Source organism: Lolium perenne, chromosome 1 (assembly GCF_019359855.2).
Source record: "Lolium perenne isolate Kyuss_39 chromosome 1, Kyuss_2.0, whole genome shotgun sequence".
Classification (NCBI taxonomy): Eukaryota; Viridiplantae; Streptophyta; class Magnoliopsida; order Poales; family Poaceae; genus Lolium; species Lolium perenne.
In genome coordinates this window covers 187,227,450-187,252,620 of record NC_067244.2, presented here as the reverse complement: position 1 = coordinate 187,252,620, position 25,171 = coordinate 187,227,450, and the positions used below count along the sequence as shown (strand labels likewise).

The following is a 25,171-nucleotide window of genomic DNA, read 5'->3' as shown; positions in this document are numbered from 1 at the left end:
TGCAAGAAGAGGATACTCCGGCGGAGGTTCTATCGAGGACGGGCAGGGGCAGCTCCTACGGCGGAGCTTCTCGAAGATGTCTTTAGTGCTGGCCTCAAGACATCTTCAAAAATATCGCCACGGGGGCCTTCCCCGTGAGCTGCATTTCATCCCCGGCGGGCGGCCTAGGGACCCTTGGCGTGGAAACACTCGACGATAGCTCCGAGAGCCCCTGTAGATGACCCGCTCGCACGAAGGAAGGTTTTCCGGGAAGCTCTGGCCAGGGCGCTCAGAGCAGGGCGACAAGACGACTCGAAGACGTTGTGTCAAGACTGTTCGTGCCATGTGCGCCGTTAATGGCGGTTCCGCCATTCTGCCACCCCGCCAATGGCTGCCACATGTTAGACATGCGAGTTTTCCATGTGGTATAAAAGGAGGGCCTTAGCAATGTTGTAGGTGGTTGGACTTTGGTAGATGGACAGGCTGGAGGTAGAAGGAGAAAATGTTGTAAAGGAGGAGAAGAAAGGGGGAGTCTCACCTTCCTGTGTAAGCCCACGATCAAGGAGATAATCAGACAAGCATGACATAGGGATTCGTATTCTGCGCCCTAAACCTGGGTAAAAGCGCGCTTTGTGTCTGTTTGTGTCTTTGTGTGATCCAGGTTCGCTTCACCCAATGCCCACCACCGAACAAAAATGGAATTAAAACCCCTAGTGTTTGCCATCTTGAGGACGTGACAATTTTCATTACATGCTCGATCACTGGGGTAAAAAATCGAAATATCTTTATGAACTGTGTAGTATAATGTAGCCCTGCCAAAATTCACTTCAAATATCTTAATAAAAATCAGTTTACATGATACTCCGTGGCCCATTTCCATGCGAACTGCATTCATCCAAAGCACCGCACATGAGCCATAATCTAATTTTCTAACCCTTTGTCCGTAGCACTAACCCCTGCACGCTGCCGGCTGCCCCCAAGACCTTGGACGCTTCGTCTGACCCTGCCGTGTTGATAGAGGGCCTCGGGTTCTTGTCGCTACCGCCTGCTGCCTCGGGAGGCCCGATCTCTGCGGGGGCGTGCTCTGTCGAGGACCACGATGGTGAGGAGTTTGCTTCACCGTTGGCCTCTTCCAAAGACACTGTTTCCGACTCGGAGCATGTGATTGCGGAGCCATGCCGTGACCTCTCTGCTGCCGCCGCTTTTGATGATGAGGAAGGATGGACCCAGGTGGGTCGGGGCTGCCGTCCCAGCCGGGCGCCATTGTCTCCGCTTCGTGAAGGTCTCGACCGTAGCCTCTCCTTCAAGCGCTGGGCTCGAGGGAGGTGTTTTCGGTGCCTTGAGCGTGGACACCAGGTAAGCTCATGTCGTGGGTCATTCAGATGCATCCGATGTCGTCGTCCTGGTCATCGGGAGCGTTTATGCCGTGCGCGCTCTCCTGCTGCTCGTTCTCGCTCTCCGGAGGCTCGGGCTCGTTCTCCGGTCGCTCGTGCTCCTTGCCAGCGGAGCCGCTCTCCGTCCGTTCAGCCTCGTCGCCCCTCGTCGCCTCTGAGTTGGGCTGGGGTTTTGGGCCACTCGTCGTTGCGTCCTATGGTGCACCCGTGTTGCAAGGATTCAGTCTCTTCTATGGAGTCCTAGTTTGCCCTGCTACGCATGGAGGTCCTTCAGAAGTTTGAGTTGCTTCGCTCTGAGGTTCAGGACGCTCTTGCCAAGCTTCAGGTTGCGTCGGTTGTGCCTCTACCACCTGAGATACAGACAGGTTCTGTTGATGAGGGGTTCGAGTGCTGCTTTGGAGAATTTTCTCCCCGTGCTCTACATGCGTCGTCGTCTGTCCTTACGACGGTTGTCGCCACCGAGGTTGTGGCTCCAGTTGTGGAGAACTTGCCTGAGTTGCAGGATCATTGTGGGAAATCATCTGTGGTGCTTCCAGTTGAGCTAGGCCTTTTGGAGCCTTTGGCGGTGGACATCGCGCCATCCCCATCTTCGTCTGAGTCCTGCGAGTTGCCCTCCTCTGTGGATAGTGGAGGTCCGTCCATCCGGTTGCCCCTCTTCGACCGTGAAGCTATGTTGGCACGTATTGAACATGCGGTCTTCGTGAAAAAGCTTGGTGGCTTGCTCGCTTGCTTGGAGGCAGCTAGCCCTGGATCTGGCGAGGCGATTGCTTGCCTCATAGCTGAGGAGGCTTCTACCGGCAAAATCAAAAAGGTGAAAAAGGCTCTTAGGAGCATAGGCAAGAAGGGTGGCGCCATTGGTAAGGCACCCGCGACTGCTTAACGGCAGCTGCGTGGTCCTAGGGTAGTCGTCAGTCTGCGGTTGCTTAGCTAGAGTGGGGTTGTCGCTTCGTGAGTTGCTGGTCTTAGGTGTTGCCCTTTATGGTTGTGTTGCCTCATGTTGTTGGTGTTTGTGTTTGTTGTATGGTTTTCGCCCGGTTTCTTCCATTAATAAACCGGGCACTTCCTTCTTAATAAATGGTTGGGGCAAAGCTTTTGCCCCACAGTTTTAAAAAAAAAAACTAAAGCACCCTAGAAAGGAGCCGATGGTAAAAGCAGGAACTTTTCATTGCAGTTCTAACTTGACCAAGAAAACGATGAGTATTTAATTTAGAGATATAGATTTCAGACACCAGATTCATTTAATATTTATTTTTATTATGTCTCATCGTAGCTCTGGGACCTTTTTTTTTGATGTAGCTCTGGAGACCTTGACACCAAGAAAAACGAACCTTGACCTCAAGACAAACGGCAACTCAATCCTCTAGAGCATTTATAGTAGGGCAACTGAAGTTGACAACATCTGAAGTACATACATGCGACATCAACCCACATACATGGTCCTGAATAGCTAGTACCAAGGACTGATTGTATATATATCACCCAGTATCAGTTCAAGCAGCAGTTACATAAAGCAAACCGAAAACAAATATATTGCCAAGGCCTGAGCAAACTACTTCAGTAGTAACTTACCTACTATTTTGTACAAGAAGGGATTCCTAATCAAATTTGTCCCCTCAACACACTTACCCAAAACTGGATCATAGAATAAAAAGTCCGAGCTTAAGCACATGTGTGTGTGCGCCCGCGCGTGCGCGCGCCGCCTGGCATTGTTGGATGGCCTGGCCAGTGCGATGTATCAACCGAACATTATGTGAATGCCAGGAGTCCGCCAAAATTGTGTGTTGTCATCAGAGAATTAAAAACAAAGTGTCATCTGAAAGTTACATTGTTAACAACACGGTGACCATATGCATCTGAATATGAGACTATTGTCTTTACTTTGAATGTATGTCTACAGAAACATGTCTAAGATAAGCACAAAAAAAACTATTTGTCAGATCTTAGATTTTTAGATGGAACAGAAGCCCCATGCCCCTCGGCAAGCCACACAATTTTCTATCACTGCAAAAAACATGAGATGGTCCCGCCAAAAAGAAGATGAATTGCTTGGAACTGATCGACGAATCTAACTAAACACCATATTCCAAGCTTTCCAGTTTAGTTTGTGGAACCTTCTTTCAACCTGCAACCACATCTCTCTTTAAATTCCTGCCCATGGTGCAAATCCATTAGTGTTTTTTACATAATTGGAATGCATGGTGTGAAAAATGAGATCATAAAACACTACCATAGTATGAGCTCAAGGGCTTACAAAAGAATTGTTCCTTCAGTCATGTTTTCTGCTCATGAAAGATTGTAGGGACCATGTCAAGTTCAGAAAAAAATTGCAAAACTTATAACATTTCGAAGAAAGAAGCCTAACTCTTATACACTCTCTACCAAAAAAAAAGATAAATATGGTTAATCAAGCGATTTACCAATTCTTCGCAGGTAAGTAAGTTACATAACAATATTGCAACTTCTATAATCAGCCTTAAGAATAATGCAACATTTGTTCTGGCATAAACCATAACATGAAAAGAGCATGTTTGCATTCTTAGAAGGTGCATCAGTATTATGGAACCAATCAATACTGATCATATACGAAAACTAAAACCTAATTTGCCATGTCCCTCAACTAAAACAATATAACAAAGGTTTATCATTCATTTGTTACCAGCAAAAGTGGCACCGTTTCTGAACACACAGGCAAAATCAAGGAAGAGCTGGGATATAAAATGACATAAAAGTGGGTATGTGTTCTCATATTTCTGATTATATGCAAATTATTAAATTAATATCAAATAGAAAGGGCAATTAAGTCCACAGTACATAATATAGTTACCTAAGATCAAATCAGTTTACATAATCTAAAAAGAAAAGTTCTAAACGTTCTGAAGGGTCAGATGACATACACTAACAGATACCAAATCATGGCCTACACTACACCAATATTCTTGTAGGAGAACGGCTGAAGCCGAGCTTGGAGCCATAGTGCAAGTTTCTTTCTTGATCTTGCCCTCAACAGGTCCAACATTAACTTACACACAAAGAAGTTGATAATCTTTGCAGGCATTCCTGATGTTAATAGCTAAACTTAATACGGAGTATATTTTACACATAACATGTTTTCTAATGCAGCTCATGCAATGCAACTTAAGAGAATGATCACCTTGTATCCCACTATGACCATCCGTCAACTTCATGAGGATGTGTCAATGTCGAACAAAAGAGGCATCGCTGCAGACTAGACATTTCCAGATTTAATATTACTTACTGTACATTTCAACCCAAATACATAGCAAGTTCATCCCACCCAAATAAACCAATTTATCCACAGAACAACAAGCTCGAACTTAGAAATGGCTTCAACAGACCTAAACACAAAAGTCTGTCGGCGCACATTACTCACTAGCATTACATCCAGGTAGAAAAAAAGTGAGACATGGATGCTATCAATTTTCGATAAAGCGATGTTTTATTTATCTGAAAAGGTCCAAAGATACTTCAGGTGGGTTGTTGAATAGAAATTAATACTGAGTTCAATCCTTTGCATAAATCAGAACATACTGGGACAATCGATCAAAAAGCAGAATGTTTAAAAGAACCAACTCAACATAAGAAATGAAGGAACTTCAGTAGCAGCTGCTACGCTTCAGTATCAAGGCACAATCATCTACTACACTTGTAGATTTTAATAGGTTACAGGACGCAAAATAGCAGCTGCTAAACTAGCAATGTAGATGATACTGAGTACACATGGACCATCTACGGGGAAAAAATTTCCTCTGAAGCAGAGTTAGAATCATGGGTCATGACTTTAAATTTAATCAGTGACAGTAGGAACATAAGCCTAATCTAGGGTTATACCGTTTCACAAGACTGGCCTATTGAGCAAGTCATCTGTTACATCCAAATCCTTGAAATTTGATCTTACCCTCATATGCCTTCACAACATCTGGCACCTTGTCAGCATGCTTGAATACATATTTGGTGGAGAAACCCCTGGAATAACCCAGCAATGCCTGAAGTAACTTGACATCTCTCTGGATCTTACCCTCCCTCATCAACACACTGAGCACTGCGCACCTTGGCAGGATGCACTTGTCCAAGCTATAACATAGAATCACAGGCCGCGACATTATATCATGTATTCCAAGCTTGAGCTCGTCCAGCAAGAACCGGACCTTCTTTTCAATGTTGTCATCGGCCAAACTCAGTATCCTGGGCTGGGTCTTGAAGGCGTTGAACACCTCGCCCTCCGACAGCCCGAAGCTTGTGTACAATGAGAGCTTCCGAAGCCAGGTCTCTCTCTTAACGTTGCACATCATGCCGAAGCAGTAGACGAAGCGTGAGTCCGCGGTGCACACACCGATCTCTTTGAGGTCCTGGAAGATTTTGCTTATCCGATCCGGTGACAACATGAGCACGCCCAGCTCGATGACGAGGAGCTTCGAAATGGCAGCCTCGGCGAGGCCGCCGCGGCGGAGGGCTTCCACGGCGGGGCGCATAATGTTTTCGAGATCCACCGTGAGGGCGCGGGGTCTGCGGTGGAAAGCGATGCGGAGTTGGTCGTCGGTGCCGATGATGTCGCGGAGGAACTGGATGGAGGGGACGAGGTGCTTGTCGAGGCTGTGTCGCAGGAGGGACGGCGAATGGGCGAGCTTGCGGGGCTCGAAGCCGAGGGAGGCGAAGAAGGCGAGCTTTGGGCGGAGGATCCGTTCGGGGTCGGCGATGAGGAGCTTGGCGGCGCTGCGCAGCGTCCGGACGATGTTCGCGTCGGTGAAGCCATAGTCTCTGAGGAGGGCACACACATCGTCGGCCTTGTCGGTCGAAAGGATGCGGATCTTCTGAGTGGTTGCCGCGGTGGCGGCGGCGGCGGGGGAGAGGCCGCAGGAGATGAGGTAGGAGACGGTGGCTGGGCAGAGTTCGGAGTTGGGTGCAGAGGAGACGGCGGTCAAGGAGGAACTGTGGGCGAGATGAATGGCTCCAGGGATGGACTGGAGGGGGTTTGTGCCGCCGCCGCCGGAGATTTTGCGGATGTGGAGGAGGAGCCGCCGCCGGCAGAAGGAGGCGAACATGATGGATGGTGGTGGACTGTACCGTCGGGAGGGTTGAGCTGTGGACGGAGTTACTCGAGGAAAAGAACAAAGAACAGGCCGGGCCCGCCCGCCAAGCAGAAGCAGAAAGCCCAGCCCATCCGTCAATTCCCGATTCAGTTCGTTCGTTTTTTCTTCTTTCGCAGGGTAATTCAGGGCCTGTTTGGATTGTGGCCAGCAGCTACCTTACCAAAATCTTGGCGTTGACTGAAAGTATAGGCCAGCCTTTGGATTGAAGCCCATCTAGCCGAGCCACACCAAAATATTGGCAACCCAGTTCAGATTTCACCCCACGCGTGGGCGAAACAGGGGCGAGCAAATCCTCGACCAAAATATTGGCACGCCCTGAATTTGGCGTGGCTAGCCTGGGCGTCAACCAAACAGACCCTCAGTTCGTTCCTTGTCCTCGGCAATCGGCGACCCCGACTGATCAGACTAGCAGTATCATAAATTAGTATCAGCGTGATACTAGTGTATGATATTGTATAGGGTAGTACCATAATCTAGTTTCTTGTACATGTTTACTAATGTATGATAATTTTCATTGTGACTAGTTCCACCACTCCTTAGCAGGGTCAGCTTCGATTCAGCTTCCAGCATTCCTGAGGGCTTGTTTGGTACTAGACTTTTAGTGGGGATTAGCAGGGATAATCCGCTCCAAACTGCAAATCCCCATTTATCCCCAATACATGTTTGGTGCTAGAGTATGAGCGAGTTTAATCCCCACTTATCCCTACTTTTTCCCAAATTTTAGTGCAATTTTTTCAATCCCCAATACTCTACTCCTACCTAGTGAATTGGGGATGGGGTTTTGTGGGGATTGGGTGACAACAAAGATTCATCCAATACTCTAGAGTATTATCTCCACTAATCCCTACTAAAACACTAGTACCAAACAAGGCCTAAAAGGGGTGAGACTATAGAAGCGAGTAGCAGTGACGAGCCAGAGAGGGCGCCCAGGCCCCAAGCCGCAGACAACTAGCAGCGACGAGCCGGCAACCCAACCCCTAGGCAAAGGGTAGCGCACCTCCTCTCCAATGTTCCTCTCACTACACCACAACACTAGAACCCCAACCGTTAAGTTGGTCGGGAAAGCCGCTTACGCCAACTGAAAGTCGGTCGGGGATTAGTTTTACCGACCGACGTTGTCGGTCACTGTAAGTCCGGTCGGTAAAGCCCTTTCCCGACCGACATAGTTTTACCGACCGACGGTTCGACACCATTCCTACAGCTTTCCCGACCGACGTTTTCTTTGCCGACCGGCAATTGTTTCCCGACCAACATTTCTTTGCCGACCGAACTTCGGACGAGGTAAGTTTTACCGACCAACTTTCCGTTAGCACGTACTAGAGAATGCTTCTTTCTAACAGTCGGTCGGTATTTCTTTTGCCGACCAACACTTCAGTAATTTAGCTATATGAATGGAAAAATTCACTATATTCTCATATTTGACACAATCATAAATGCATAACACATAAATAATAGCACACATGACTCTGATATGGATTAAACTCTTACAATACCAATTGTTCATATGTTCTCATCTGATTACAACATAGTCAACATAACATAGATAAGTTGTCACCGCATACAAGCAGGTTTTACAAAATGGAAGCCAATGACTACTATATGACCAAGTTTGCTCCATTACACAATTCATTCTGTTGATGGGAAACATCCAGGTACTTGGTGGTTCATGGAAATGTTTAGCATGATAATTCATATTTGATGGGGACACCTGCACAAACAAGTACAAACATATAAGATTGCGTTGTTACATACATTCTCAGTTTGGACAAAGTAGTACAAATAGATAGGGTGAAAAAACAAATACAAGCAGGCACCCTACTATTAGCCATATGTTTGACCCAAAATTAGCAGGCACTAGGCATCACAGAACAGCTACATGGCCAGCGGCCAACAACGGAGGCAGGAAAATTGTTTACGGGGAAAACAGAGAACATTCCCATCAGGTATATGCAAAACAGGGACTCATTCTCATCAGCTATACGGCAATACCCACCAAACAGTATCCATTGCAAGGTATAATCGCTAGCGAGTAACGGAGACTCAACTTTCTCTAAAGAATAAGGAGGCTGATCTACTCACAATGGTCCCATCGCTACTTGATACATGGTAAATTGCACATAGAAAGCAAAGAGGTGAAATGTTGTACGTATGTTTTCTTACATTAAAGAAAAGGATAGTAGTATGTTTCCTTTAATCTTCGTCTCTTCTTCCTTTGAATTGAAAATAAAAAACGAAATGCTCAGCCATGAAAATACTATTGCACCCACATGTGCATTAGTTTTGTTCAAAGTACATATCTGTTTAAGATTCAGGTATTGGGTTTACCAAGTAGTACTTTGACTTGGTACAGTGACTTAATTTTCTTCATGCATCGTTGATGGCAGCGGTTGAACGGAAAAATAAAGTAATACCAAGATAGATTAGATGTGACGGTAGAGGTTGAATGGAAAAATAAGGTAATACTAGTATAGATTAGATGTGATGGCAGCTTAGGCTGCAACTTCAGTTTTCAGCAGTGTATCTTCATTTAAAAAATGCTATGTTGTTAAACTCAATCTACAGCAGGATGCGAATAAAGAACACAAGTATAGAAATTTTACTCACATCATCTTCATTGATGTGTTCGAAACTGATTTTGAACTGAAAAATCTCAGTGGCGAGATGAGCCGTACAATGGTTTGTAGGGCTTCATCTACCAAAACTATCACAAGTGAGCATAATAGAAAAAACTAAGGATGTGCATAAAACACACAGCATGCATGGTGATTACCTTGCTAGATGGCCATGCAATGGACCTTGTGACAAGCATCTCTAATGTATAGTAAATCCTCGTATCGATATGGTAGAATAGTATCCCTTTTAATGGCAACATTCACAATAACCTCATAAGTACCAAGGTCCAAGGGGCTCCCCACCCACAGTTGTGTCTGGATCGACTGAGAGAACTGTTGCCTTAGCAACAGGAGTTTCAGGACCAGTCCATGCATAAAGAAGCACATCCATCCCAATCTGAAAAGAATGGTATATATATGCAACAAGGATGCATGAGAAAATTACAAAAACATGGAAGCAAAGAGATTTAAATATGCAAGAAGGATGCATGTGAAGCTTACAAGGCTTTCATCTTGTCAAGTTGAAGCGTTTCTTGGATTTGCAACAAATTTCCTTCTCTGAACATTGTCATCTTCACCATCCTCTTCATCGCCATCTTCGCCATCAATTTCTTCCTCAATTTCATCTATTGAGTTCTCGCCAAAAATAATATGTAACTTATCGCATGCATGATGAATATTTAATGCAATGAAGAAATTAGGTATGTGCAAAATTGTTTATTACTCGTCGAGAATTAGAACCATGTTGCGAGCTAGGAGCCTCCAAATTATGCCCTCCTTGTGAAGCTGCCATAATTTCTTGCATTTTGTTCATTTGTTGCTGCATTTGTTGCATCTTCTCCTCCAAAGTGCTCATGCGGTGTTCAGCTTCTCGACGTGCTACCATTTCAACTAGAACCCTTGTGCTCACTTTACCCCGTGTATCCGGTGTGCCCACATCTTGAGGTGTTGGCCCTAGACCTAACACACGAACACGACCCCTTGGCTCTTTCATTCCAACAACTCGTGCAAATAGATCACCTTCTTTCAAACTCTTTTCCTTCCAGTCAGGGTGGACATTAGCTGCCCGTAGGAGTTCACTCTGCATAGTGAATTGCATTTACTATAACATATTTTCTAAATGATAGAAAATATAGAAGGCAAAAGAGACATACAATAATTGGAGCTGCCTCTGGCACGTGTTGTCCTTTGTTTGGTCCTTTCTTGAGCGTATGTGTTCTGATGAACACTTCGTCCCTCCGAGGGGCATACCCAAGTTCGTCAGCCTACAAGGATTTGCATTTATTTATTAGATCTTGAAACACAGCGTCACATTCTTTTCTAACTGGGTCAATATTCTTACCATTTCTTGGGTAACACGGGCATGACTCTTGCTGCCAGCTGTATGAGGCACGGTTGACTTGGCGCGATTTTCTTTGGCTGTAGAACTCCGAGCCTACAAGGATTTGCATTTGCATTCAAATGTACACCTATTTGCATTTATATTTGATCCTGCAAGAAAATGGGAAGGCTAACTTACTTCGAATTCAGGAGATCTCCAATATTTAAGAAGGTCCTTCCAATCAGCTTCACTAATTCTGTCATCACATCTAGGCATAAGCTCTTCGTCAGTCAATTCGGGATCAAACTTTGTCTTCTTTAAATCTGCCTTAGTTTAAGTATGGGACATCTCACTTTAAGTATGGTTCTATATGGTCATAGTTGAATAAGACATATTTGTGGGCTTGAAGCCAAGTTTTGTAATCTAACATCACTTGACACTTGCCAGCCAACCCTCGACCAGAGTTGCGGAAGAATGGAGTTGCAGAAGCAATTTCCATATCCAAATCTCCATCATTTCTACCTCCTCGGTTAAACAGAGTCTCGCCATCTAAATAGCGAGAGCAAAATGTTAAGCTCTCCTGAAACAAATAGCCCTCTGCAATTGATCCTTCCACATGACTTCTAGTATGGACATGTCCCTTAAGATTTCCCATACACCTAACATTTACACACACACACAACTACACATAAGATTAATTATAAAATAGCTGTTACTTTCCTAAAAAAATGCTTGTGCTACAATATACCTCTCTGTAGACCACATGCTGCGAAAATATACTGGACCAGCAATCATTGCTTGTGCCGGAAGATGAACCATCAAGTGCACCATAATATCAAAAAAAGATGGAAGGAATATAGCCTCAAGAAGACTCAAGGTTTCAGCAATTTCTGCCCCTAACTTTTCCATGTCACTTTTACGAATAACCGGTGAGTACATTTTCTTAAAAAATCTGCTAACACGTATCAATACAGCACTCACTCTTTCTGGCAATATTCTTCTCACAGCAAGGGGCAACAAGTCTTGCAAAATAACATGGTTATCATGGCTTTTTAATCCGGTTATCTTTCTATCCTTGACATGCACATTACGACGTATGTCAGATGCATAATGGGGAGGAAATGTGGCACTTTTAATTACTTTGCACACTGTCCTTTGCTGATCTAGTTCCATTGCATAAGGTGCGGGAGGGACATAGACTTCTTCATTATTAAGATCAATAGGATGAAGATCACTTCTAATATTGTGTTCTTCAAGGTCATACCGAGAATTAATGTTGTCCTTGGTTTTTCCCTCAACACCCAACAATGTGTTAATTATGTTATCACACACGTTTTTCTCGATGTGCATGATATCAAAGTTATGGTGCATCTTCAAATCCTTCCAATATGGCAGTTTAAAAAATACAGAATGCCTTTTCCAAATGATCAATGGTTCCCCTTCTTTGCGTTTCTTCTTTCTAGGCTTCTTCCCATTAGGATCCTTCCCAAAGTTGCTTGGAATATTTTTAGTCAGCTCAAAGATTTCACTACCAGAAAGTGGAACGGGTTTTGTCCCACTTTCTATTTCACCAAATGTGCGTGTGTCATACCTAAAAGGGTGCTTTTCATGCAAGAACCTACGATGGCCCATGTAGCAATTCTTACTACCATTATTCAGCCTTAGAAAACATGTTTCATAGTGGCATTCAGGGCAAGCTCCTTCTCCGCATGTAGCACATGCATACACATTCCCAAGACCCTAAAATCTGTAATTGTGCATATTATGGCAGCATACAACTGAAAGAACTCCCCAGTCGAAGCATCATAGGTCCTAACACCATGAAGAAACATATCTAGCATATCATCAACTAGAGGCTCGAAATAGACATCAATATCACTACCAGGAGCTCTTCGGCCAGGAATCAACAAAGATAACATAAAATTTGGTTGCTTCATAACCATATTGGGAGGAAAGTTATATGGAATCATAAGGACAGGCCAAATGCTATAGCTAAGATTCATGGAACGAAAGGGATTAAAACCGTCGGTGGCTAGTGCAAGCCTGATGCTTCGGCTATCTTTAGCAAATTTTGGATTTTTATCCTCAAAGTCTTTCCAAAGAAGAGAATCATGGATGCCTAAGCAAACCATCTTCCGTGCGCTCTTCGCATGCCATCTTGCGAGAGCTGCAGTCCTAGAGCAGTGCAAACAACCTCTGAAGCCTTTTCTTTATTGGGAAGTAGCGCAGAACCTTTTTAGGAGCCTTGTGGACACGTTTCCCATCCGCATGCTTTCTTTCAGATTTCCATCTTGAGGCTTTACATTTTGGGCATGAATTGGCATTTGCATTTTCTTTCCAAAACAGAATGCAGTCATTCTCACATGCATGAATACTAACATACCCAAGACCCATGCATTTCACTAGTTTTTTGGCTTCATTGTAGTTTTTAGGTATTGCTGACTCGGGGTAGGCCTCTTTGAGCAGATCTAATAGCAGATTAAAACTTTTATCAGACCACCCTCCAAGCATTTTGGTGTGAAGAAGTCTCACTAGGAAACGAAGCTTTGAAAAGTTTTTACAGCCAGGATATAGCTCTTGTCTAGACTCAGCTTCCAACTTGTGCAGAGATAATAAGAAAGAATTATCCTCATCTGTAGCACCATCATCTTCAAATTCTCTCCGATCATCATCTAAACCACCAGCTAGGTCTCTTAGCAAATCAGAAATATCGTCACCCTCATCCCTCTCTTGCACATCATAAAAATTTCTTGGATTCTCAGATGAAGAGCCACGCTCTCCATGAAAGATCCATTGGCTATAACCTTCGGCAAAACCCTCACATACCAGGTGCTCACGAACTATTCTTTCTTCTCTCCAAGACGAGTTCACACAGTTTTTGCAAGGACATAAGATTTTGTTCTCGACCGATGATTTAGCAAATGCGTAGCCCAAGAATCTAGCTAGCCCTTGTATGTACTCCTCTGTATGCCTACATGCAAGCGTACATATGCAGCGAGTTACATCGGATTTCAGCAAGTACTAAAGCCTAAGAAATTTAAAAATGTGTGTCGTACCTAGGTGCATTCATCCAACTTTTATCCATGTTAGTTGCACACTTGATTATTATCGGATCAGCAGAAAATGCTGACAGAATAATATCAGACACAAAGAAAATAATGTCAATTATAGGTCGACCCACTTAATTACTACCGGATAAATAGAAACTCCTGATAGAATAATATCATATCAGACCAGGAGACATAAAAGAGACCGCATGCACCCAATTGTACACATAATAAAACTGATACACAACCATAAACAAAAAAGATTGAAGAGAACGGACAAAGAATTAGTAAGTTGACTCACCAACTGCTGTGGTGGGACACTGACGGCCAGGGAGAAGGATTGTTGCGCCGCCGCCACAAAGTCGTGAGTCGCTGGGATCAAGAATCCTAATAATAAACAATTACACAATATAAATTAGGCTCAAGTAATATTAATAAATTAGTGCCAAACAAAAATATTCTAGTAAGCAACGACCAACAATAGACTACTGGCTGCTTATAAATTAGAGAGATGAGAAACTACCTAACCATACTTTCATTCTCACACTTTTCTGTTCAAGAAGTGTTCCCAGTTTTCTGTTCAAGAAGTGTTCCCGGCAAGAATTTTAAATAGAAAAAAAGTTGTATTGCAGTCAAACTAGAGCTGATGGATAAATTAAGCACAACTTACTAGTACTAGCACATGTACAACCGAGTACTCAAACATCAAAAATGTTGTGTCTCAATCTTGGATCTAGCAGTAATACAAGAAAACTTAGTACAACCTGTAGCTTTCATCCCTTCCATGTAAAACTCGTAAGCTAATGAACTAGCAAAATAAACAGCTACAAAGTAGAAATCGATGGATTCATCAAACCCAAGTACACAGAAGTAGCTAATCGTCTCTAGTACTACTTAGAAGTTATCTGATTTGAGCAGCTGCAATGTTGTATGAGCATTCCGACTGAAAGTGGTCAATCACAGAAATTAACTAATCCTCTGAACTTCACCTACCGCTCTGACCCTGTGCATATACGTATTCCTCTCAAATGGACTAGAAACAGATCTGGCGAAAAGAATTTGTTGTGTTGCGGCCACAAGCTAGCTAGGCAAGGTCCTCTCTGTTTGCTAAAAGCGGCTCAATACTGCCACGTGAGGGCGGGAGAGAGGCCGTCGGCATCAATACAGCACGCACAGAGAGATAGAGATGGGAGGGAGGTCACCTCACTAGGTAGTGCGAATACGAAAATCCCCACGGGTTGCAGCTGGATGTGGGCAGTAATGGCGATGGCTTGGGAACGGAGATCTCACGGTTGACCACCAGATGGGAGCGCGTGGGGCAGGTCGTGCTCGCCGGATGGGTGCTCCACCGCAGCGGAGACAACACTTCGAGCGGCCAGGAGAGCTTGAGCGTGTGGGGCGGCAGGAAGATGTTGCGGCGGAGAGGCTGGCCGGAGCTCAGAGCCGCACTCGTGGATGGATTTGGGGATTTAGGGTTCACTATAAGCGGCGGCCGCGGAGGTGATTTTGGTGTGGTGGGGGCAATGAAAGTTTTCGCGCCGTTGGGCCAAAATGTTGGCGCTAATATTTTCGCCCCGCGCGGGCCGGCCCACTTAACGACTGACAGTTGGTCGGGATTCTTTACCGACCGACGATCCGACGTGTATGGCAGAAATGCCGACCAACGGTCAGACACCAAAGGTTGACACATTCCCGACCGAAAGTCAGTCGTTATCTGAAGACATTGCCGACCAACAGTTTGACATAAACTATGCCGACCAACGTTCTGTCGGCCATGCCTACTTTTACCGACCAACATCAGTCGGGAATCAAGTGCTGTGGTGTAGTGTCTCCTGATGCACATGTAATTTACTTTCCCTAAAATTTACATCATGGATTCTACTAATTCTCCAAGCCAATTTTTCTACAGAATCTATCCTCTCCGATGTAAACTTGGACCATTTATTCCTAAAGTAATATTCCCTCTATCCATAAAAAATGTATCCAATTTATTAAAATTTAGATATATCTAGACCCGATTTAGTATGTAGATACATTTGGAGTTTGACAAAGTTAATACATCCTTTTATTAACGAAGTAATATGGTTTAGAATTTGACGTTTTTTGTGCCGTGCTTTAGCTTGGCCTGCCCAACACTCTGTAGCTCCGCTGCCACTAGTGAGACATGGGAGCATATACTACCTCTATTATAAAATGCATCTTCATTTAGAAATTTTAAAATAAAAATAAAAAAATGCACGTATATCTTTACATGTTGCACTCTTACAAAGTTATTTCATGAAAAATCGACTTGTCATGTGGCATGTGTAAAACAGTAAAATTCAGTGCTAAATGGATGTTTTTAATAGGATAAATTTTGTCTTTTTTGCATAGACCATAAGAAATATTATTTTTTCGCGAAACTTGACGAACGCACATATTTATGGACATGTACATGTAGAATATTTTCTCAAATAAATTTGACATTTCAAAATATGATGTTTTGGTAGAGGGAGTATATGCACCCGGGAGCCAAATTAATTTTTTTTTGGACATAAGTATTATACTAAGAGTGAACACACTTACTTTTCTGTGGGAGTTTTGGACTTTTTTTTGGCCTTACCTGGAGCTGACACATATGCTACTTTGTGGTTTGATTTTCGCTAGTATTTCTTCTGTGTGTCGTTTCGGTGCTCCATAATGAAGCTCTGAGTTTATGTGGTCACACGTGTGTTTTTATCTGTTTGTTGTTTTGGTGCATTTCTGTGTAGCTGTGGCTCTGCCAGGTTGTTGGTTTTCGATACCACCACCTTGATTAATTTTATTATCTTAGTCTCTCGGGTAACTTATTGGAGAACTCATATCTGTTTTATCCTCCCCAAATGTGTCCACACCTCCCACCTGCATCTCCCTCTTTGCCGAGCGGGCTGCCCGAGCTGCCTCTGTCCGAACTCTGCTTAGCCGCCAACCTCCTTTTCATGCATCCTCTATCTATTGATTCTCGCCATTTACTACCACCGCTGACCTAGATCTTCGTGCTGTTTTGGCTCTGGCAAAAGACCTTGGCTTATCCAGATTGGAGGTGTCAACTGATTGTTGGAGGTAATTAAGATGATGAAGACATAGAGCCTATGTAGTTATAAATCCAATCTTTTTGAGATTGACAAGATGTTAAAGGAGTTTTTAGAAGTAAACTTTAAGTTTGAAATTAGGGATACTAATGGCGACACCCATCTAGTTGCTAGGAACTCAATTATGCAGCCATTTGGGCGCCATGTATGGTTCACTAAACCTCCTAATAATGTATTTTTGATAGTACCAGTTGAATAAAATCTCTACTATTCCCTAAAAAAAACTAGTCTAGCCCGACCATATGTTCTCGTTCCATATTTGGTGAGTTTCCCTCCCCACCTCTCCTCTAGCTGCCATGTATCATGCATCTACACTTGTATGCTTGCTAGTAATATGTGTAAATGCATGCTCTTAGAGGTATGGGATTTACTATTTACATAAATTTTTAGGATCCGAGTGATTCATACAACCTTAAAACTACATAAAGTCTTACTTGGCACTAGAGTTTACATGAGGATTAATGTGGGGTAATCTTCAAAGGAATTGGGTAGATTCACCAAATCACATAAACCTTAATCCCCAATCCACTATATAGAGGTACTGTACCGGTGATTGGAGTAAATACAATAGTATTTGGGGGAAAAGTGGGGATTAACACGGATTAAATTAGTTTAATACACTAGAACAAAACATGTTTCTAAGAATAAATAGGGACTTGGAGTTTGGTGCTATAATCTCTACAAATACTAGTGTACCAAATAATGGCTAAAGAGGAAACATGTATGCTTGAAGCTTGTTTACTTCTAGTGTATTTGGAGGGATCATCGGATCGGAGGGGATTATCCGGTTTCGAACGGAAAAATCCCGAGATATATCCGTACATCCCTGTTTTTTCGTCTAGATTATAAACTCTCCATCATACTATTATATGTTTGAGGGAGAGTACAATCCCCTCTCAACCCCGGACAACCGAGAGGTGGAAATACGAGAGAAGTAAACATGGGTTGTTCTTGTCTCGGTTTTATTGGATTACCTACAACATAACAAAACGAGGGTTTCGGTGTCGGTGAATGATAATTTGTTCACTATGCAGTCGAAGATGCCCAGATGAAAATCCCTATTTCTACATATCATGATCTTCCGGATAAAAGGACTTTGTAGCGCCACGCCGAATGCATTTGTGACATGAGCGTCATGTGTCCCTCCTACCTTCTTCTACCCAATACGTGCTAATGCAAAGTCCCAACTTTTCTTCCTGTTACTTTTTCTATATGTATGGAAAAACGAAAATTCTCTACGACTTTTTGAAAATAATATTTGCTCTTGTCTGGCTACTACGCGCCTATGACTGCGACTCCTGGTAGACTCGTCGTCGTACCGGTAGAAGCGGCGCTGCCCACTCCTCAGACTCGACTGTCCTTCACCAACCACACTCCCTACTCCTCTCCTCCGGGAGGTCCACGCCCGCTGTCCGAAAACGCATCGCCAGCCGGCCTCGTCTCCGACCCCGACCGCCGCCCGCTTCCGCCGCCATGGCCTTCTCCTCCCCAAACTCCCTCTCCGCTTCCACCCCCAGCGCCTCCTCCCCTCTCCACCTCCACCTCCGCCTCCAGCCGCAGCCCTTCCTCCACCTCCCCTTCCAACGCTCCCTCCCGCTCCACCTCCCCGCGCTCCGCCTCACCCGCCCCCTCCTCCCTCCCACCCCCCTCGCCTCCTCGGGCGGCGGCAGCAACTTCGGCGGCGGCGATGACGACCTCCCCTCCGGCGGCGGCGGCGACGACGAGAACGAGGACGACGACGACGCTTCCGTCAACAGGAGGGAGGCGCTGTTCGTGCTGGCGCAGCTGGGGCGGAAGCTCGAGAGCCTTCCCGCCGACATGGCCGCGGCCGTGGACGGCGGCCGCCTGCCCGGGGAGATCGTGCGCCGCTTCGCCGATCTCGAGAAGTCGCCCCTCTTCCGCTGGCTGCTCCAGTTCGGCGGATTCAGGGAGCGCCTCCTCGCCGACGACCTCTTCCTCGCCAAGGTCGCCATGGAGTGCGGCGTCGGAATCTTCACCAAGGTACTACCACTACTGCGTCACATAATTCACAGCGTATTTTTTTTTGCATTTAATTCATTTTCCTGCGGTTTGTGATCCGGATCATCAGATACGATTTGGTTTGCTGTGGTTTGACCTGCCAAGTTTTTCTGGTCTAGAGTCCACATAGATACCCGCTGCTTTCCTGGCTCAGATTGTTTTATGAGTCAGTTTTTTCGGTCCGATGGTGATGCGTGCCCAACTCTGCGTGACGTTCTTGCCGTCGCTTCTGGGTTGTTGGGGGTGCTCAGGCTGTCGTCTGGATGAGCGCTTCGGTGACGAATAGGCCAGGAATACTCTTTTTTTTTTTTCTTTCGAAAAAGAGGATAAACCCTCGGACTCTACATCGATTTGGTGCACACAGCCATTTTCCTGTGGCAAGATGCTGTTTGTTCAGTCAATAGGAAGTAATCAAAATCTAATTGGACAGACTTATTGCTTTTCAGTCCCGCCAATAAAATAAAGGCAAACGACTGTTTATTGCATAAAGGAATGGAATAAAGAAGCCTTTCTACAGTCTAAAAGTACGCCTTTGCTGGAAATACAAAGAAACCTCTCTATGGGTTGCACTGTTCACTTGTTCAGTCATCAAGTGTTATATGGGCTGCTGATCAATATCCATCGGTAGCCCTCTTCACTTGATTCTTTTTGTGTACCCATCCAATGAATACCCAGTGGCAATTGAATCGGAACTATGTACCCCAGAAATATGTTGTTAATACATCGGGTGGAGAACATTTGCCCATCTTTTCAGAGCAGAGAATTCAGAAACTATATGAATGCAGCATATCCCTCGGGCACATTTTTGTTAGAACGTCAACACATTTTCTTTCTCTAGAAGTATGCCTCAGATCTGTCTTTTATCACTTTTTATTTTGCAATCATAGTATTCTGTGTTTTGATTTGCATTGCACCTGATTTGACATTATTCCCTTTACTTCTGCTAGACTGCTGCAGAGTATGAACGAAGGAGGGAGAACTTCACCAAAGAGCTTGACTTTGTGATTGCAGATGTGGTATGTTTCTACTCTTCTTTTGGATATATCCTTTATAACCAGCAGAACTTTGCCTTTCATTCCGTATGCTAGGGACCACTATATCTATTCCAAAATAGATGGCATGTTTGAAAATGTGCCGTCAGTTTCCCTTGCAATTATCTGATAGAAATCCATTTAGGTTAGTCAATCTACATATACTTCAATGCTCCCTCCCACGCGTGGGTCGATAAGGCCTAAACATGGATAGAAAGAGGGCAGGCAATTTTTTTTTAATCAAAATCGCGAAAGCCAAGACTTGAACCCAAGACCTCTGCTCTGATATATACCGTATTAAGTTTCATGCACCAAATAGTAGAACCAAAAGTCTGAACTGATGGAGAAGTTTAGGCAATCCACATATACTTTAACAAGCTGATGGTACCATTATATTTTTTATGACTTTTTTCCAAGGAAACACAAAGCTTGCATCTTGATGCATTGATAGAAAGAAAAAAAAAAAGCCTAAGAATAGGCAATTACAGCCAAACAGGCAAACAACCAAGACAACGACGACCCATAGTCACTGCCTGTGCCCCAGTGCCCCAGTGCCCGTGGTCCAAGCAGTACAAGGGAAGGAGGTAGAGAAGAGATGCGATATGCCACATCATGTCCTAGGTGTCAGCACACGGGCAGGGTCAGGTCATAATAAGGACTTTGGTAGGAGACCAGTATTTTGTGCAAACACACATTGATTTACAAACCCTGGTAAAATGACCAACTGGCATTGTACTAGCGGAAAAAATGCAATTTACTCTTGCTTTGGAAAGTTCGGCTACCATTGTTGTTCCTTAAGCAACAAGCAAATTGGGGTAGGCTGGATATGTAACCCAACAGAAACATAAGAAACCAATACATGAAGGAGAGAAAAAAGTGAAGTACGAGTAAACTACTATTCCGGCACATGGATTGCTGACTCCGTTAAAGGTGTGCTAGAGGATCTATCATGTTATGGTTGCAAAATTATCGTTCTATTAGAATAGTGAACTCAGACTGACCTTCAAAGAATCCTAACATGCATTTTAGATAATAGATCCAGTCTCAACAATTGATCTGTGTTCCATCTCCACCTGCCATGTTTTAGAAAGTTTCTCTTATACTTTTTGCAAATATGAACGCTGGAATTCCGCTGTTCTAATTTATTAGTGTTGTTCAAAACACAGGTGTGGCTGAGCTTCGCAACTTATTGACCACTTGCATGCTCACTTTTAAAGAGGCAGTCCCAAATTTCAAAGGCTAAATATATCTAAGTTAAACTGATTAATCTATTCTCCAGAAAAATACACTACTTGGTTTGGGATGCATGAATGATAGTAACCTGTTGATTTTGATCTTTCAGTCCACAAGCTCCACCACGATCATGCCAAATCGAATTACAATAATTGTCTCAATGCAAGGAAATTTTTATCCTTAATGTTTATGGGGACATATCCGTTACTAACATGTGAACCCCTTTGCTTAAACAGTGTCCCAACACTTTAAATTAGGAGCCATTTCAGCTGAAGGTTGGTGTTAAGATTTCCTTTTCTAATGGCAAATCCAAAGCATACCAATCTTCGATCTCTGCTGATTATAAAACAATTAGATATCCCCTTTGTCGGATGGTGTTGTTTTTATGATTTTGTGGATTCCTTTGTTATGAGAGTTTTGAGAAGTAATTCGATACTTTCCAGGTCATGGCAATAGTTGCAGACTTCATGCTTGTTTGGCTCCCTGCTCCAACTGTGTCTCTGCAGCCAGCACTAGCAATGAATGCTGGGTCTCTTGCTAAGTTCTTCCACAACTGCCCCGATAATGCATTCCAGGTAACAACTTATGTGTTATTTTACCTTTTCTAGCGGTATAAATGAAAACTTCACTTTTCTGGGAGGGAAAATAGTTTTCCCCTCTTTGAAACGTGAAATGGAACTTATGTAACTTCTGTTACAGATTGCTTTGGCTGGAACATCGTACACATTTTTGCAGAGATTTGGAGCTATTATGGTAAACATAACTTCAATAACTCACAGTTGTTACTGAGTAATTTAAAAAAGCATACAAACTGACAATTTGGCTTCTTTCAGAGGAACGGCGCAAAGCTTTTTGCAGTGGGAACTAGTGCATCTCTGGTAAGATTATCATGCTATAGTTCCGATGTTCTTGACAAACACTAGCATTATTTGTTTTGATTTAATCTTAAGTAGCATCAGGAGAACAATTTTCTTCTTCTGATTTTTTCTGCTGCATATGAATAACCATTACTACAGCTACAAAAATATGCAATATCAGCATGTAGAAGAGGTTTGGATTAACTTCTCGTTTTCGTGTAGCCATTCATTATGCCATGCATTGCTATGTTGTTTGGTTCAAAACCTTGATGCTTCACAGTATACAACCTGCTCTCTGTATTAGCACTACAAATGTATATTGCAACCTGGAAGATTCAACCCTATATGCCCGATAATTGTTAAGAAAAGAACAAACATGCCTTCTAGAGTGTCTTATCGGAAAAACTAGCCATGGCCATTTTTAAAAGTAAGGTGCAAGGTGAATTGATGATACTAATTTGTTTTTGGGTGCCATATCGGAAAAACTAGCCATGGCCATTTCGCTGCACAATGCATATGCAAATCTTAATAGAAAGCTTAAAGTGTATGGTCAAATTTTCTTTTCAGATCGGCACAGGTGTCACCAATGCAATTATAAAGGCAAGAAAGACTGTTAGCAAGGATGATGCTGGTGAAGTCGAAAATATCCCAATCGTTTCCACTAGTATTGCCTATGGTGTATACATGGCAGTTTCTAGTAACCTCAGGTACAAGCAATATTTCAATTATTACCACCGTGTGATTTATAAGTTCACATGAAGTGATAAAATATTTCCTTGGAAGCTTGGGTTGAACTTCTATTATGATTATGCTATCTTCAATAGTGATCATAGTTGGCACATTAGAGAGGCCCCATAGGACATACCAGGATATGTACATTCGCAAAATATTGTGAAAATACATAACACATCCAGCTGATCTAACTTCTTTGACAACAGATACCAGATTCTGGCTGGAGTAATTGAACAGCGGATGCTTGAGCCATTACTCCACCGCCACAAACTAGCATTGAGTGCACTCTGCTTTGCTGTTCGAACAGGGAACACATTCTTGGGATCTCTACTGTGAGTAATCTGTAGCTTTTTGATGTCCATTCAGAATTTTTGATGAGGTCACTTACAGGCTGAACTTTTGCCTTTGCAGGTGGGTTGACTACGCCAAGTTTATAGGCATACAATAAATCGAAGTTAGAGAGAAAATATGCATAAATCATTAGCAACGTTGATTCGTCACCACGTGATGTTACAACACTTCCTGCTTCTGGAACATGACTCATCTGCCTTCATAGGAGACACTACGGGTGGAGTAGTTCGATTGCTTTAGTTGAAAAGGAAAGATGGCCTCAGAAAATTGGCAATTTGTCGAATTCCCACGAAACAAGTGATTGGATTCTTTTTAGTGCCTTGTGCGTTTTGTCCTGTTAGAAATCGATAAGCGTCAGACTATAATTTGCCAGTTGTTCATGTTGCACGAGTTCGTGTGCTTTTGCTTATTTTCTGTTCTCCCAAAATTTGTGGCACATAAACACAGGATGCCAAACCTGTACATGGCCCCATCTGGATTCTTTATACTACTATATGAGTTTGCATGGCACCACACATCGTGGCTCCTGATTCCACGCGTTGCTGCGTGACATTACAAGACATCTTTTCTTGACTCGTATCTACTTTCTTATAGGCAAAAGCCTGGAGATGCATGATGCAGAAGTCCGAGCACCAAGCTTCATATGTATTGGGCGAGGCCAGCCAATCTTAGGGGGCCAACATTTTTTGAAAGGCAACAAAAATATTTTCTTGATGGCAACAAAAAGTAGTTTTTAGAAGCCAACAATGCGTTTTTTCCCAATCTCAATGGCAACAAGGTGTATGCCACCGAGCCAATGTTGTCATCACCATGATACGTAATGAGAATGTTGTCATCACCATGATACGTAATTTCCCACCAAGCCATGTTCGGCATTACCGTGGTAACGTTAACATCTCAAAGATGCAACACCTCTTCAACGTCGCCGAGAGATGTGGAATACACTTTTTTTTTTAAATGCAACGAGCATGTTTGCGTCGGCACCGTTGAGACATGGTTTGTACCATGATGGATACTGGCCAATGAAATAGCACACAATCCGCTGTAATCACCCGGTTCTTGACCCTCATTAGGCCATAGGTTTGGGATCAAACCAACGTCATGTACAATGGTGATATCTTAGCAATGACACGTAGGATAAATGATGATGTGGAGGAAAGAGAAAGTCAAAAAAAGACTTTACCTTCTCTTAGGTAAGAGATGATCTCTTAGCACAATCTCTCTCACCACATATTTAGGATATCTAGTTACTAAAGATAAAACTAAAAAATATTCCATTGTACATCATGTTTTACTGTCATATCTAGATTACATGGCACAATTAAGATAAGACGGTCTTATTAACCATTGCACATGCCATGCCCCATGCCATTGACCCATGAAAGCGCACACAATCTGCTCCAGTCACCCGATTCCCGAGGCTTGTTCGGCTGTAGGGTCGAGATCAAACCAACGAACATGTAACATGACGAGAGGGAATGGGTTACGGGTGCAATTAGTTGCAAATGAGAGTTTCCCTAACATGACAAAGTATATGCCCACACGAACGCACTGGAGTTACATGTTCAACACACTATATATAGCGGCGCTCTAGTCCTCTGTCTTCTTTGTTTTTGAAATAACTCTAGTCGTCTGTGTTCATAGCATTACACAACATTTTTGAGGAAACAAAACCAGCATCAACGGACATTTTTCCTTGATCCGTAATGTCATTCGACCGGTGCAACCGCTAATCTGCTATGTTGCAACTAACATGACTTATCCCAAAGAATCACACGATGTGCTAAGAAAATGTGGCCCTCTCCGTTCCCATCGGCGCCCGGAAAATCAAACTCCAGCGGTAGATCTTGGTCTCTTGGAACACAAGGCAAACCTATATATGTACTTCGCAAAAAAAATAAAAGAAAAACCACACATACGTGCGTGCGCTCGACAACTAACCCTAGCAAACATCTGATCATATATACACCCTATATATCTCCCTCCAGCGTTTTCTTTGCCAGGGCCTGTAGATCGGAGAGGAAAAAAATTCGACCTTACCGCGCCGGCCGGTGAAAATCGATCGGTGGATCGATCGAGATGGCGCTGCTGAGGGCGAAGTGGTTCGTGATGGGCTTGCCGGTGGGGTTCTGGTGGGGGTGGAAGAAGAGCAGCGTGTGGGAGATGGAGAAGGTGGTGGAGTCGGCGCTGCCGCCGGCCGTGGCGAAGCACGTCGTGGGCCTGCTGCCCAAGGGCACCGCCGACACGCGCCAGAAGTTGCGGCTGCAGGAGTCCATCAGGGAGAACGGCCGGAGGCAGGAGGAGACCATCAGGAAGCTGGAGGAGACCGTCCGGATGCAGGAGCTGAACGCGGCCAGGGTGGAGAAGAAGCACGAGC

General features: G+C 43.9%; 4 protein-coding genes across 4 annotated transcripts; 1 reads left to right on the top strand and 3 right to left on the bottom strand.

Moving 5' to 3' along the window:
* Positions 1–4,949: 4,949 nt before the first annotated feature.
* On the bottom strand, positions 4,950–6,470 carry LOC127315933 (transcription termination factor MTERF8, chloroplastic-like). The gene has a single exon (XM_051346371.1). It carries the CDS (start codon positions 6,431–6,433, stop codon positions 5,252–5,254), a length of 1,182 nt encoding a protein of 393 aa, XP_051202331.1. The 5' UTR covers positions 6,434–6,470; the 3' UTR covers positions 4,950–5,251.
* Positions 6,471–9,359: 2,889 nt separating this feature from the next.
* On the bottom strand, positions 9,360–10,737 carry LOC127315922 (uncharacterized). The gene is made up of 6 exons (XM_071820418.1): positions 10,613–10,737; positions 10,436–10,528; positions 10,248–10,358; positions 9,818–10,174; positions 9,595–9,729; positions 9,360–9,490 (listed from the first exon to the last, which is right to left on the bottom strand). The coding sequence occupies exons 1-5, from the start codon at positions 10,688–10,690 to the stop codon at positions 9,610–9,612; spliced, it is 759 nt and encodes a 252-aa protein (XP_071676519.1). The 5' UTR covers positions 10,691–10,737; the 3' UTR covers positions 9,360–9,490; positions 9,595–9,609.
* A 1,852-nt stretch (positions 10,738–12,589) lies between these two features.
* Positions 12,590–14,241, bottom strand: LOC127335681 (uncharacterized). The gene is made up of 5 exons (XM_071823752.1): positions 14,132–14,241; positions 13,985–14,037; positions 13,763–13,848; positions 13,471–13,540; positions 12,590–13,385 (listed from the first exon to the last, which is right to left on the bottom strand). The coding sequence occupies exons 2-5, from the start codon at positions 13,990–13,992 to the stop codon at positions 12,590–12,592; spliced, it is 960 nt and encodes a 319-aa protein (XP_071679853.1). The 5' UTR covers positions 13,993–14,037; positions 14,132–14,241.
* A 3,636-nt stretch (positions 14,242–17,877) lies between these two features.
* LOC127315912 (protein RETICULATA-RELATED 4, chloroplastic) lies at positions 17,878–23,309 on the top strand. Its single transcript, XM_051346356.2, has 8 exons — positions 17,878–18,572; positions 19,538–19,606; positions 21,298–21,429; positions 21,554–21,607; positions 21,688–21,732; positions 22,279–22,418; positions 22,650–22,775; positions 22,855–23,309. Exons 1-8 carry the CDS (start codon positions 18,045–18,047, stop codon positions 22,889–22,891), a joined length of 1,131 nt encoding a protein of 376 aa, XP_051202316.1. The 5' UTR covers positions 17,878–18,044; the 3' UTR covers positions 22,892–23,309.
* The last annotated feature ends 1,862 nt before the right edge of the window (positions 23,310–25,171 follow it).